The sequence below is a fragment of the Typopeltis vanoorti genome, chromosome 7, assembly GCF_054136105.1.
Source record: "Typopeltis vanoorti isolate ZY-2024b chromosome 7, IOZ_Tvanoo_1.0, whole genome shotgun sequence".
NCBI lineage: Eukaryota > Metazoa > Arthropoda > Arachnida > Uropygi > Thelyphonidae > Typopeltis > Typopeltis vanoorti.
Genome location: NC_143555.1, coordinates 77,736,865 through 77,751,090, shown reverse-complemented (window position 1 = coordinate 77,751,090; position 14,226 = coordinate 77,736,865). Strand labels below are relative to the sequence as shown.

Here is a 14,226-nt window from a genome sequence, read left to right as displayed (position 1 = left end):
ATTAGCTTTGCTCTTTTTACCAAATTTTCCTAAAATACATTTAGATTATCAGGATTCATTTCCTACCTTGCTGTTCAGAGCTGTATAACAAGAACCAGCTTTTCTTTTTTTTCTTTATGTCAGATGCCTTTGCTAAAGACTTGAAAAATTCCTCCACTTCTTTACCTAGAAGATTCTGGGAGGCACAAATAAGAGTGCCAACTCTCTACACTGAAATTTTTCATATAACTATACTTAAAACTACCTGCCAATGAAGAAGCTTATCTTCATGTTTTAGTATTCTATCCCCTCATACTTTTCCCTGATCACTGTTGTCGGAATATAACATCCTATATTTATTTCTCAGCAGGATCTCACCTGTTTTATTCTTCTTCTTCTTCTCTGTCTTAGCAACACCAGTTATGTCCATAAGGTACTTCTCTGGTTCTTCTGCTAGTTGGGCCTCTTTTCTATGCTAATGATGCCTGTCCTCAATTCTGGTGAACACTGTTTTTGTTTCAGTAGTTGACTTTTCATTGTTTGTCCTAGTTCCCTGACAAAAACAGCAGGGGGGGAAGCTGTTTGACAGTGTGATGTCAATACAGAATACAATATCCATGTATATGAAGTGTTTTAGCCTTTTTTACCAGCTAGCTAAAAGGATTATACCATCTCTCTCACACCAGGCTACATTTTGAACCCCACGATGGGCATGGATGTTTGTGAGTGTCTTTTAGGTAGGAGATGAATTTTATTGCCTGGTGATGTGATGGGAGGTTGATGTGGCTTGATAAAGTTTCCAGTTTAGTCTCAAAAGCAGGGTTTCCAGATTATATAAAAAAAGTAGCCCTTAGCCCCTATCCAGGGTACTAATGTACTATAGGTTTACAATCTTTTTGTTGGTGGAAATTGCATAAAAATTTTTTTTTTTTTTTTCTAGACTTCTTTTCAACTGAGCCTAGATTATCTCAAGAAATTTTAGTATTTTCTTTCATAAACATATAGTTATATTTCTAAGCTATGGACTTTCATAACTACAAAGAAATTCTTTGCTGAACTCTTCACTAATTTCTATATTAAATTTCAAATACTGAAATGTATTTAATGTCATTACTAAGTCAGAATGTTTATTTCCTCTGAATACTTTTTATTCAGAATATTCTTAGAAAGTAATACATTCCTTGATAACTCTTAATTGTGCTGCCATGAAAACCTATTAATAGCAGGTCCTCTCTAAGTTACAAAGACTTGATTTTTGTCTTTCATTTGGAAGGTTCTTGGTATAGGAATGTTTATAAGGGGGCACAGTTTTCCCCTCACATAAAACTGGTTTTCATGCACAAAACAGGAACTGACTGAAGATATGCAATTAACAGACATAATGTACTGGCTTTACAGATTTAGTTCCCAATAAAGCAAGCTAAAGTTACGAAATTATGAAAATAACACATGTATGCCTCAACATTCTATAAAACATTTTCAGAAAAGGTTCTATTAACAAAGATAGTATTAATTTAGTTTGAAAACATCACTTTCAAATTGTTGAAATATAACTTAGAATTTACTTACGAAATCTGAAGACTTTAATGTTTTGACTGGAATTTTATCCAAGGCTTTCTTTGCAGCACTACATAACCTCTTCTGAAAAAAGAAGGCAATTCATTTTTAAGTGAAAAACAAAATTGTTTTGAATTGGATTAAAATTTCTCAGTAAGTAAAGTAGTCTAGTCTTGCTTGCATGTGTATGTATTTGTGCATGCATGAATCCTTAATATCATCAGACCACAACCTAAACTTAAATACTAAAAGTCTCCTGGTCCCCATGGCATCTTTCCAATTATACTTAAGTGTGCTCCAGAACTAACCTGTCCTACATCATCTCTACATTCTTCTATACTCAGCTGGCACTTACTTCAATGCACAGAAACAAGCATACATCCAACCTATTCCAAATAAGGGAAGTCAGCTGTCAAACTACCAAATAATTGCTGCTGTACTTCCATTGAAAATAATGGAGAAAGTCAAAAACAGTCAATTTTTCCACTACCTAAAATTACCTGCCAGTGAATCAGTGACCACTAGTATGGACTCCAAACTCCAATCCAAGACTAACCACCAACCACAGGACATGTGCCATAAAAAGGTTTAAAGAAACATGCTGATCTCTTGACATTTCCTGAGTTTTGATCATGTATGGCATCAAGGCCTGCTCAGAAAATTGCCATCCTCTGATATACCTGCCACCCTCTGTAATCAATTTGCTCTCTGGAGCAGATGGTGTTGTGCATGAAGAGTAGTTAGTAAGTAGAATGTATTGCTCAAGAGCTCTTTGAACTTGAAGATGTCTGAACATGGCCTGTTAAATGAGTAGGATAAACAGGTATACTGTCATCAGAAAAGCTGGGGATAAAATTAATGGTGATTGAAGGTGGGTCATTTATGTATAGGAGAAAGAGGGTAGGTGATATAAGAGAGCTCCGAGGCATTCCTGCTTTGGTGACAGTATGTAGAAGCCATACGTGTATATAGTATCATGTGTGTACTGTGTTGCGTATGGTGATTGTGAAAGAAAATAGCATTGCTCTGATCCCTAAAAGGTGTCCACTATTTAACCTTGAGGAAATAGAGAATTTAATCAAACAGTTTATCATTATCTTACTAATGTTGTCTTCCATTAAATGAAAAATATCTCTAATAACCAACAATTTAGTATTCAGTAGTTCAAGAAAAAGTAGACTATAAACAAAAAGTATTAATGTCAAAACTTCAGCCAGAAACAATTAGAAAAATACAGCTATTGGATAGAAAATTCTTTTAGTCAGTGGAAAAATACTCTGTTGGTGCAGAAATACTTCAAACAAAAGAATTGGCAATAAATTATAAATTATTTGATTTCAGGATTTTCAATAAGATGACATCTCAAAACTATCCATTCATTCAAACAATTCACTTCATTTGTCAATCTTATTTAATGCATGCAATGTACTACACGATATGTGAAGCAATGGCCACTATTTAATAAATGGTGCAGTTTATAGTGCACCAATGCAGTTCTGCCCATAGGGAAAAATAGAGAATTATGAACTGTACAAGTGTTAAACATTTGTTTAACACTTGTACAGTTATGAGTTTCCCACATGGGAGTGATTCGTCACTTTAATTTCAAGTACAGTTATCATAATATATTTTACATTTGTGTTAAATCTTATATTCATATTTTTAGGTAAAGTTAACAAAATAAATAATTTTGTAACAAACTCCATAGCTGAAGAAGCAACAGTTTGTCACTTTCCTGTCCTTCCATATGATCCACACTGCCTTTTACAGTGCACATAAGAATGCCATAGCAATGTGCCAATAGTTGAAACATACTGACTACAGGTAGTCGTCGACTTATGACCTATGCGCTTTACGACTGCTACTGCATCTTGCACCGCATTTCAGTATGAACTACTGTAACAGATTTTTCTACTACACTCACACGCCCTATCCGTGTGGTCCCTGTAGCCTAATGGGAACAGTTGTGCGTGTAGCATCAGCCCACTCCCCAGTAACGTGGCACGATTCACGCGTCTCAATCTCTGTTTGCATACATATTACGTTCACTATTTTTGGTTCAGTTATAATTTGTGTTACAATTAGCATTTTTTTAAAACCCCTAAACATGTCAACCAAGAGGAAAGTGCCTTTGTCTACTACTAGACCTGTCAAGAAAGCACAAGAAAGGCCATTGATTTAGACACAAAATTGAAAGTGATCAAGCAGCATGAAGAAGGAAAGAAGGTGAATGCAATCGCACGTGATTTTAAATTCTCATTCTACAGTGTCGACGATTTTGAAAGACAAAGAAAGGATTCGTGAAGTTGTTAAAGGTTCGGCACCCATGCGAGCAACAGTGATAACAAAACAATGTACATGGCCCTTCCATGAAATGGAAAAAATTGTTTCTTTGGATGGAAGATCAGATACAGAAGTGAACACCTTTAAGCCTTCTTACAGTGCAGTCAAAGGCTAGAAGTCTCTTTCAGACACTGAAGGAATGTGCCGGAAAAGATTACACTCAGACATTTATAGCAAGTACAGGATGGTTCAAAAGATTCAAAAGAAGATTCAACCTTCATAGGGTTCGAGTCACTGGAGAATCAGCAAGTGCAGATGTGGAAGGAGCTCAAGAGCTTGTTAAAAGTCTGGATGAAATAATTACGGAAGGAGGGTATCAACCAAAGCAGCTTTTCAACGTGGATGAGACTGGATTGTTGTGGAAAAGGATGCCAGAACACACTTACATTCACCAAGAAGCCAAAAGCATACCTGGTTTTAAGCACTTAAAGATAGGCTGACTTTGCTCCTTGGCGGGAACATCGCAGGTTTTAAACTGAAGCCTATTTTAATTTATTCTGAAAATTCCCGTGCATTCAAGAATGTAAACAAGCACACTCTGCCTGTATACTTCCGTTCAAACCGAAAAGCCTGGATGACTCAAACATTGTTTGAAGACTGGTTTCTAAATTGTTTTGTACCTCAAGTTCATGAATATTGCTTCGAGAAAGAAATTCCTTTCAAAATTGTATTAATCTTAGATAATGCACCTGGCCATCCACCTCCATCTGGATGTAAAAGTTTTTTTATTTGCCGCCAAATACAATACCACTCATTCAGCCTATAGACCAAGGGGAGATTGCCACATTTAAGGTGCACTATCTTCGAACCACTTTCGCCCAAGCTATAGCTGCAACAGACGCCGACCCAGAACTATCTTTGTGAGAGTTTTGGAAACAGTACGATATTTATAAATGCATCAAAAATATTGTGGCCACATGGGAGGCTGTGACAAAGAAATGCATGAATGTAATCTGGAAAAACTGTGTCCAGCGTTTTGTTAATGATGAATTTGATAGTGAACATGAACTTGAAATAGTTATGGAAAATATCGTAATACTGGTAACTGGACTTTCTTAAGACATTGAAGTGGAAGATGTTGCAGAGCTGCTAGAGCAAGAATCTGGAGAACTTACAAATGAAGAACGTATTGCTTTGGAAGAAGAAAGAATGGCTGAAGAAGAAAGGATGGAAGAAGAGAAAAATGAAGATGAGGAAGAACTAGAAAGAAAATTCACCACTAGAGGGTTATCTGAAGGTTTTTCTCTACTAAATAAACTTCTTACACATTTTGAGGAAATGGACCCAAACATCGAATGATTTGCAGGGATTGGACGAATGGTACAAGATGCTTTTCAGCCACACCGCGAAATTCACGAGCAGAAAAGGAAACAAACAATTCAGACAAAAATCAACATGTTTATGAAAAAAACAACTCCCACTACATTAAGTGGCGGCATTGATGACCTGCAGCCAAGCACAAATGATCAGTAAAATATTTCTTATCTATTTTCTACATATGTTTTGTTTAGTTCTTTAAGATAAAATATTTTTTAGGTTTTATATAATATTTGATATCGTTTTCATAATATTTTTTATTTTTGTAAATAGTAAACCAATTGTGTTGTACACAGTGTCTGATTTACCTAAACTGGTCTGACTTACGTCCAGATCACTTTACGATCGGTTGGTTGGAACCTAACATGGCCGTAAGTCGACGACTACCTATATTTGATATGTTCGAATGTTCGTAGTGCTCAAACATAAAGTTTCAAGTTCATCTGCAATCAGCAGCATAAACTCTGATCTTCATAACATCCTTCAAATGGGAGTGATAACATTATCACCTTCAGTGCTTCAAAACATTATTTGGCATTCTTTTGCCCTCAAGATGTTATTTTTCATCATTAAATCCACACAAATTCCAAATCTGCCCAACTTAGAATACTGCTCTCAACATTTGGGATGGTGCACCAAAAATTTGTATAAAAATTCTTTATGTTGTCCAGAAGAGGGTTTGCCCAATCAATGATCCCCCCCCCCTCTCTCTCTCTCTCTCTGATGACTCTCACATAGATAACTTTCTGCATGGTCCATGGGTTGCAGGAGCAAGGTGATACTTCGTAAACATATTAATGAAATGTCATAAGTATAATTGTAAGTCAAAGATTGACTGTACATATATATAAAAACAGCAGTTCCAAAGGTAGTGTGCATGTGTGTGTTGTAAAGTAGCCTCCTGCAATGAGTCTGAGGACTCACTCAAGAGTTTACTCAGATAAGAAATACAGTAGTTCTTAGCTACATATGTGTAAAACTTGGCAGAGTTTGGATTAGTATCATTTTCATTATTTACAATTAATTTAATAACTATCATTCATCTTAATAAAAACAAAGTAAAATAAAAATAATGTCAAAAATACTTACTGCTAGAAGATCTTTAGCATGAATGTAACGGAATCTTTGAACATAGTAAAAGACAAGCCAGGCTAAAGATATGATCATCAAAATAATGAAAGATATGGATACGAATAGCACAGAAGTTCGATTTATATTAGCATAACGAAATGAATTGTGAGTACCAACAGAAATATACATCATTACACGAGTATTGTTGTCTAATAATGTGGCAATTTCTTCTCCTTTCTCCTTAGTAATAAAAACAGCTATAATTCGGAACACTGAAAATTATTTAAAAAAAAAAATTAGAAAAATATCAAGTTTAAAGAGGATTGATATTCAGAGATAATTATGAACAAGAATAAAAAATATTCTAAAATTATCAATGTTGTTTCATAAATATGCAATTTATTATATTATTCACATATGAAAAACCAGAATTCTGAACATTCTAGCAAAATAAATAAATGATATATAAAATAAAATCCTTAGCCCACCATGGTACTAATGTTGAAAGGTTGACAACCCTTTCATGATGGAATCATAAAAACAAAAACCAATAAAAAAAGATCTTATAATGCTTTTTTTTTATTTCTCTTTATAAGGCCTTGATATGCCCACATCAGGATTACTTTGATCAAGTCTGGTCCCCTTGTTTCTTGGGGATGAGAAAGCAGTGGAGAGGAGGATTTAGAGGTAAGTGACCAAGATGGTAAGTGGCCTGTGGAATGTTTCCTATGAGGACGGATTGAGGGCGCGCAGATTGCAGAAGTTGGTTGATAGGAGAAAACAAGGTGATATGATAGAAACATTTAAGTTGCTTAAAGGGTTTTATAGGATTGATGCAAGGGAAATGTTTCAGCACTTGGCTAAAGGAACTAAAACAAGGGATCATTCCAGAAGTTGAATAAAGGTGTGGTTAGTAAGCGTGTGAGGACTACATTTTTTGATTGGAGAGTCATGAATGAGTGGAATGGATTGGCAGAGTCAGTTGCGAGTACTTTGTCTGTTAATGGGTTCAAGGAAAGGTATGATAGATTGATTCTCCTGTAATAAGTTCTTTGTACTCAATGGAGGTGCCTGTATAATAATATTAAAAAAAAAAAAATGTTTAAAGGTCAAAGCTGTATAACTGAGAGGAGACCTCCACATAGCTTTTAAAAGAAAGTGGAGAATCGAAAATGGCTTATGACCTAATGTCCCATCCTCACCTTCTCATGGTGCACCATGTTAGGTATCTACCTGAATACTGAACGAATGAAGATGGACTGGCAATTTGGGATTCAGCCAACTAAACTGTATTCTTATTGGCTTAAACCACAATATAAAATTATGTACAACATGACAGAATTACATGCTGGCTGGGGGGATGGGGGGCTCGCCAGGTAAAACAAGGCCTCTGTTGTTTTTGCCAGGGAACCAGGGCAAATAGTGAAAATTCAGCTACTGCAACAAACACTAAAACACACTCCAACTCAACATCACCTGAGTTCAAAATCAATACTATCAACATAAGAAGTCTGAATGGCAAAGAAATGGAGCTAGCTGAGGAATTGAATAAGTATCAGATCGACATAATAGGGGTGACTCAAACAAAAAAAAAAGACAAAAACTGGTGAGATCTTTAAGAGCAATAAATACAACACTGTTATATTCAGGCAATGACAATCAAGGAAAAGACGGAGTAGCCATAGTATTCAACACTAAATATGAGGCTAATTTTTTGAATGGTAGGCAATTTCAAGTAGAGTATGTAGGCAAATATCAGAATGGAGAACTGGATAATGAGACTTATTTGTACCTATGGTCCCACAGAAAGTTCTACTAAGGTGGAACTGGATGAATTTTTTTGAGGCTTTAGAGAAAGCAACTGACAATGAAAAATGAAAGTTGGTCCTTGTTTGGGATTTAAATAGCAGACTAGGAAATGATTGAAATTTTGGAGAAAAGAGCAAAGCTAATATTAATAGCAAATACCTTTGGATTTCTGCTCAGGACATGGATTGGTTATTATTAACACAATGTTCCAACATAAAAATGTGCACAAATTCACATGGAGAGAAGAAGCAAGGAATAAGAAAAGTCTCATTGACTAAATTATTGTTTGATAGTGATGTTTTCTATCTGGTGCAGGACACTAGAGTGTAAAGAGGATTTGAAATTGGAAGTGATCACCATTTAGTCTTGAGAAGGATAAAATTGAATTTCATAATGAAAAGAAGAACATGTAAGAAAGTTTTGAAGCAAATAAAAGTTGAGCAACTCTCAAATGTGAACTGTAGAATAAAATATGAAAGAGTTTGAGAACAGGAACCAAACCTTGGAGATTCAGTGGCAAGCCCTGAAGAAAACATTGATTGATTCAGCCAGAGAGGCATGTGGTGAGGTAAGGATAGAAAAATCAGACCTCCAAGTTTGACACAGGAAGTTAAAAAGGCAGTGAAGGAAAAAAAGAAAGCATATCAAAAGTTCCTGGCAAATAAGTCAGCTTGTACTATTAGAGAATACAGAGACAAATGTAAGAAAGCTAAACACTGTATAAAACTAGCTAAACAAAAGTCACGGGAAGACTTGGGTAAGAACATAGAAAATAAATATCAAGAAGGTGGCAAGATATTCTGGAAGTTATTGAAGAAGCTCAGAAATCAAGGAAAGAGTGCTGTAAAAGGAATTAGAGATGATAATGGTGACATGAAAATTGGAGAAAAAGATTTCCTTGAAGTATGGAGTAATTACTTCGAAAAATTGCTAAACGAAACAATCAGTGACAACCCGGTCATAAAAAACACTGACCAGGCATGCAATCAGGAATACATATCCATACTTGAAGAAGAAAAAGCCATCAAAAGCCTGAAATGCAGAAAAGCAGCTGGAGTAGATGATAGTTGACCAGAAATGCACAAGTATGGAAGTATAAAAGTCATAGAGTGGCTGCACTGCATACTTCAGAATGCCTGGACAGAGGGACAAATTCCAGATGATTGGAGTAGAGCTCTCATAGTACCCATATATAAAAAGGGAAATGAAACTGAATGTGAGAATTACAGAGGTATTTCCCTACTGAGTGTTTGTGGTAAGATATATGCAAGTATACTTGAGAAACAGTTGAGAAGGATTGTGGAAGGGAAGCTTGGTAAAGAACAAGCTGGATCCAGGCCAAATAGAGGCTGTCAGGATCAGATTTTCACTTTATGACAAATAGTTGTGATATCATGGGAATATGACAAAGATCTGTATTTACGTTTAGATCTGGAAAAGGCATATGACAAGGTGCCAAGAGAGAAGCTATACCAAACACTACAGTTATATGTGTTAATGGGGCATTATATCAAGCAATACATAGTCTTTATTTGAGTTGTAAGTCAGCAGTTAGAAATGAAGGAAGTACAGGAAGATGGTTTAATGTTAAATCTCGTGTGAGACAAGGATGTACATTATCCCCTCTGTTATTCATTATCTATATGGATCACATTATGAAAGAATGTGGTATTAAACCTGATATCAAAATTGGAGGTGTTAATCTCAGTTCTTTGCTTTATGCGGATGATGTTATACTTCTAAATCCGGTAAAAGTCTGCAAGATTCCCTGACTAAATTGAATAACTGTTGTAACAGATATGGTATGAAGGTCAGCAATAACAAGACAAAGACAATGAAAATAGGCAGAAGCATTGAAAATATCAACTGCATTGTGAATGGATAGCCTACAGAACAAGTCAAGCATTTCAGCTATTTAAGCATGATTTATAGTGAAGACGGTAAATTAAATATGAAAATATACAACAGAATCAACAAAGCTGGTATGGTGGGCAGTCAACTGAATAAATTTACAAGAAATAAGAGAGAAATTAGTCAAAACAGTAAATTAGCTGTATACATGACAGTGTTCAAACCAATTTTAACTTATGGATCTGACAGCTGGTTAGAAGTAAAACACTTGACCAAAGAGTAGAGACCGCGGGCATGAGCAGATGCCATCAACGGCAATATCATATTAAAAACGAGAATATTAGGAAAGGAATTGACATTGTCAGCATTCAGGAATGTATTAGCAGAGCTAATCTCAGGTGGTATGGTTACTTAAACAGAATTGGAGAAGAAAGATTATCAAAACATGTGTTCTCTGCCAGGTTGGCAGGAAAAAGACCCAGAGGAAGACCAAGATATAGTTGGATTGATACAGTATAAAGTGCCTTAGAAGATAGAAATATAAGATCTGATAATGTTGGAGTCGTTTATAGGTAACAGATTGGTTTGGAGGAAAATTGTAAATAGGAAGTAATGATGTAAATTTTTCATGCAGTATTATCATATCCTGTACATCCCTTGAGCGTATATGTCAGGAATTTGATGATGAAAAAAAAAAAGATTATATATCTGTTGTTCTGAGTTAAGGAGGAGTTCATTTAATGCTAGTTTGTTTGTTTTTTTACTTAAAACCAGTGACTTCTTGTTTACATCACCAATTTTATGCTGACAAATTATTACTGTTATTCAATGATTATTTTTGTTCACTCCATGTCTTCTTCAACTGTAGATTAACAGAAAAAAAAAAAAAAAAAAAATGAGATTCAGAGAAACACAGATATAAACATCACATATATTATCAGTGACTGTAACAAGAAAAGTTTGAAGCTCTTCATATTGACTAGGTACTCTAGCATTGGTGAGTATGATAGCCTACAGAAGTAAGTAGCATGAGTATGGAAAATGAGAGAATGGGTGTGCAAGATGAACAGGGAAACATGATGGCTCAGGTGGCCAGGGGGTACACAGCGTGAGAAAGGTAGATCCACTAAGAGGATGTGAGAGCATGTGTAGATAGGAAAGGAATGGAATGACCTGGGATCAAGATAAAACAGTTGAAATTGAAGAGAGTTCTAAAATGAATAAGCAGAAAGGGAAATGGCCCCAGTCAAGCATGGAGAGATCACATCGAATGAGTGGTATCAGTGGAACTAGCTGTAGATCCAGGAATGAGCTGTTGTGTTTATATACAAATGCTAGAAGTGTAAGAAACAAGACAGATGAAATGGTTGCACTAATTGAGTCTGTTCACCCAAAAATTGTTGGAATAAGTGAGAATGGTTAGATGAGGATGACATCCTGGCAGGAATAGAGACGGAAGGGTATGATGTGTTTCGTGAGGATAGAAGGGGTAAAAGGGGAGGGGGGTGCTATTGATGATAGAGATGCAAGAGGGAAATAGTGCCAGTGGTTTTGAGGCATAATGGTGTGAGATAGAAGTTAATGGAATGAAATACTTGGTTGGATGTTGTTATAGACCAGGAAATGTGGATGGCAGTGACTATGAAATGTATAACCAAATTATCAAGCAAATAAGAAAAGAGTGATCATTATGGGAGTTTTTTATTATGGCAATATAGATTGGAATGATGAGATAGCAACTGGAAATAAAGAAAATAAGTTTCTTGCGTTTTTGAGGGATAACTACCTCAGACAGTATGTAACAGAGGCACACGAGGATTGAGGGTCTCGGATTTGGTCATCTCATCAAAGGATGTAATTATAAATGAAGTGTCAAATCACCCACCAATTGGTGAGAGTGACCATGAGGTGATTACCTGGGTGGTTGCCAGCAGTGTGAGGACCCCTGTAAGAAAAGGGCATATGTGGAACTACAAGGGGGGGGGGATTATGAAGAGCTCAGGAGAGGTTGCAGGTGTAGCATGGAATGAGGAGTTAGCTGGAAAAGAGATAAATGCAGCTTGGGTGATTTTCAAAAGCTATCTAGTAGATGCAATGTCTAAATGTATTCCAAGGGTGAGAAGGTTAAATAAGGTAGGTGTGAAATTGATGAATAAAGAGATTAAGCATGCGATACAGAGAAAAAGGGCATTATGGAGGCAGCATAAGAGAAGTGGAAATAACCAATTCCATGAGGACTACAAAGACCAGGCAAGGTGGGTCACTTGGTTGGTGAGGGTAGCTAAAGAGAGGTATGAACAGCAGTTAGTTAATGAAGCCAAAAAGAATCCTAAGGAATTCTTTTGATATGTAGCCAGCAAAAGAAAGAATGATTATGGAAGGATGACATTGATTGGAGAAAATGGAGACAGCTGTTGCATAAGGTGTGGTGGAGAGCAGTTCATAAAGGTCTTTCAATCTTGTGAATGTGACTTCATGGAGAGATTGAGAGCAGTTGATGATGGGGGAAGAGAGACTGACTGTAAGCGAGCAAGAGATGTATTGGGAGTTGAGCAAACTAGATATAAATAAGGCTGTGGGACTTGATAATATATCACCACGTATTCTGAAGGAGTGTGCCAGGGAGTTGATGCCAGCCTTGACATATTTTTTTGATACAAGTCTTGCACTGGGTCAAGTTCCTAAGGAGTGGAAGGAGGGCAAGATTGTGCCACTTCATAAAGGAGGAGATTGAACTCAAGCATCAAACTATAGGCCTATCTGTGTGTCAGGTATTGTAGTTAAGTTATTGTAATAAGTAAGTCTACTTACTTATTACAATAAGGTGACTGTTTACATGGACAGAGGAGAAGGATACACAGTAATATACTTAGATTTTGCAAAGGCTTTTCATAGATAGAATACTGCATGATAAGTTGATAGTCAAACTGGAGTGGATGGGGTTTGATATTAGATTGGTGTGTTGGATTGGAGACTGGCTATCTGATAGGTATCAACAAGTTGTGTATGGGCAGGGGGGAGCGATATAAAGGAAAAGTTACTAGTGGTGTGCCTCAGGGATCTATTTTAGGGCCATTGCTGTTTAACTTGTATATTAATGATACTGGTAAAGATTTGGATGGAGATACATAATAGAGATCTGCAAGTTATTAAGGGGTTGTTATAGGATCAATGCTGCTGGAGAGGTTCTACAGAAAATAGTGGGAGATCAGGGGAGAACCAGAAGTCATCCCTGGAAACTGTATAAAGAGGATTTGAGTAGGGGAGTGAGAAGCAGGTTTTTTTCATGCAGAATTGTGAATGATTGGAATGCCTTGCCTGAGAGTGTGGTGTCTACAGAGAATCTGAGTGTGTTTAAAGCACGGTATGATGAGCTGTGTGTATGATAAAAGGACCTCCTAGATAAGTTGAAAGTTTATTTTACACTTGGTTAGAGTATAATCAATTTAGTTTAATCCTTTATCCAATTGTGAGCAAACAAAGTTTGTGCCTGAAAGTATCTTCAGGACTGGGGTAAGGTGGTACAACATCAGGGCACTCCTTGCAAAGATGGAGCAAGCTACCAACACTCCTATCTCAGTATCTCCCATAATGCAAAACACATCTCCTTGCGGATATGTCTGATGTTATGCATTAAGGGAAGGGCCACAACCAAGACTAGTTTCAACCTTTATTGAGGTCTCTTCAGTGGGAGCCAGGCCCAAGTGGAGATACTAGGCAGAAGCATTAGCAGGTCATCTCTATCTATAGGAGTTGCCAAATGGTGTGCCACCCTTTTTTAATAAATTATTATTATTATTATTTTCGGGCTACTCTAGGGAGTCAGACTCATCGAGGGAGGCCCTAAACATCATGTCCACACAACTATACGACATTCTCACAGTATCTATCATACCTTGCCTTGAACTCGCTCACTGTCATAGCACCCACAACAGACTCTGGCAGCTTATTCCACTCATTTACCACTCTAAAAGTAAAGAACCCAGCTCTAACACCACTGCTAACCACACGCTTGCCCAGCTTCCATAGGTATCCCCTAGTTCCATAGGTATCACCACCAGTCCTGATCTCAAAAATATCCTCTGAATTAATCTTATAGAATCCTTTTAGCAATTTGAATGTCTCAATCATCTCCCCTTTTCCGCCTATCAACCAGTTTCTGCAACCCACAAATCTTCAACCTGTTCTCATATGGTTCATTCCATAGACCTGCTATCATCTTAGTTACTCGCCTCTGGATCCTTTCCACCTCCTCCCCATCAAGAAGGAACCGAGGTGACCAAATCTGGGCACAGTAGT

The 14,226-nt window shown here is 36.7% G+C and overlaps 1 protein-coding gene across 2 annotated transcripts in view; it reads right to left on the bottom strand.

Annotated features, from left to right (window-relative positions):
* LOC150104799 (RING finger protein 150-like) overlaps positions 1-14,226 on the bottom strand; it is a 135,962-nt gene that overhangs the window by 50,070 nt on the left and 71,666 nt on the right. For both annotated transcript variants that reach the window (XM_090395973.1, XM_090395974.1), the window contains 2 exons: positions 6,286-6,539; positions 1,549-1,620 (listed from right to left, as the gene is read on the bottom strand). In XM_090395973.1, the coding sequence (XP_090252099.1) occupies positions 1,549-1,620; positions 6,286-6,539 (326 nt within the window). The remainder of the gene's footprint in view (positions 1-1,548; positions 1,621-6,285; positions 6,540-14,226) is intronic.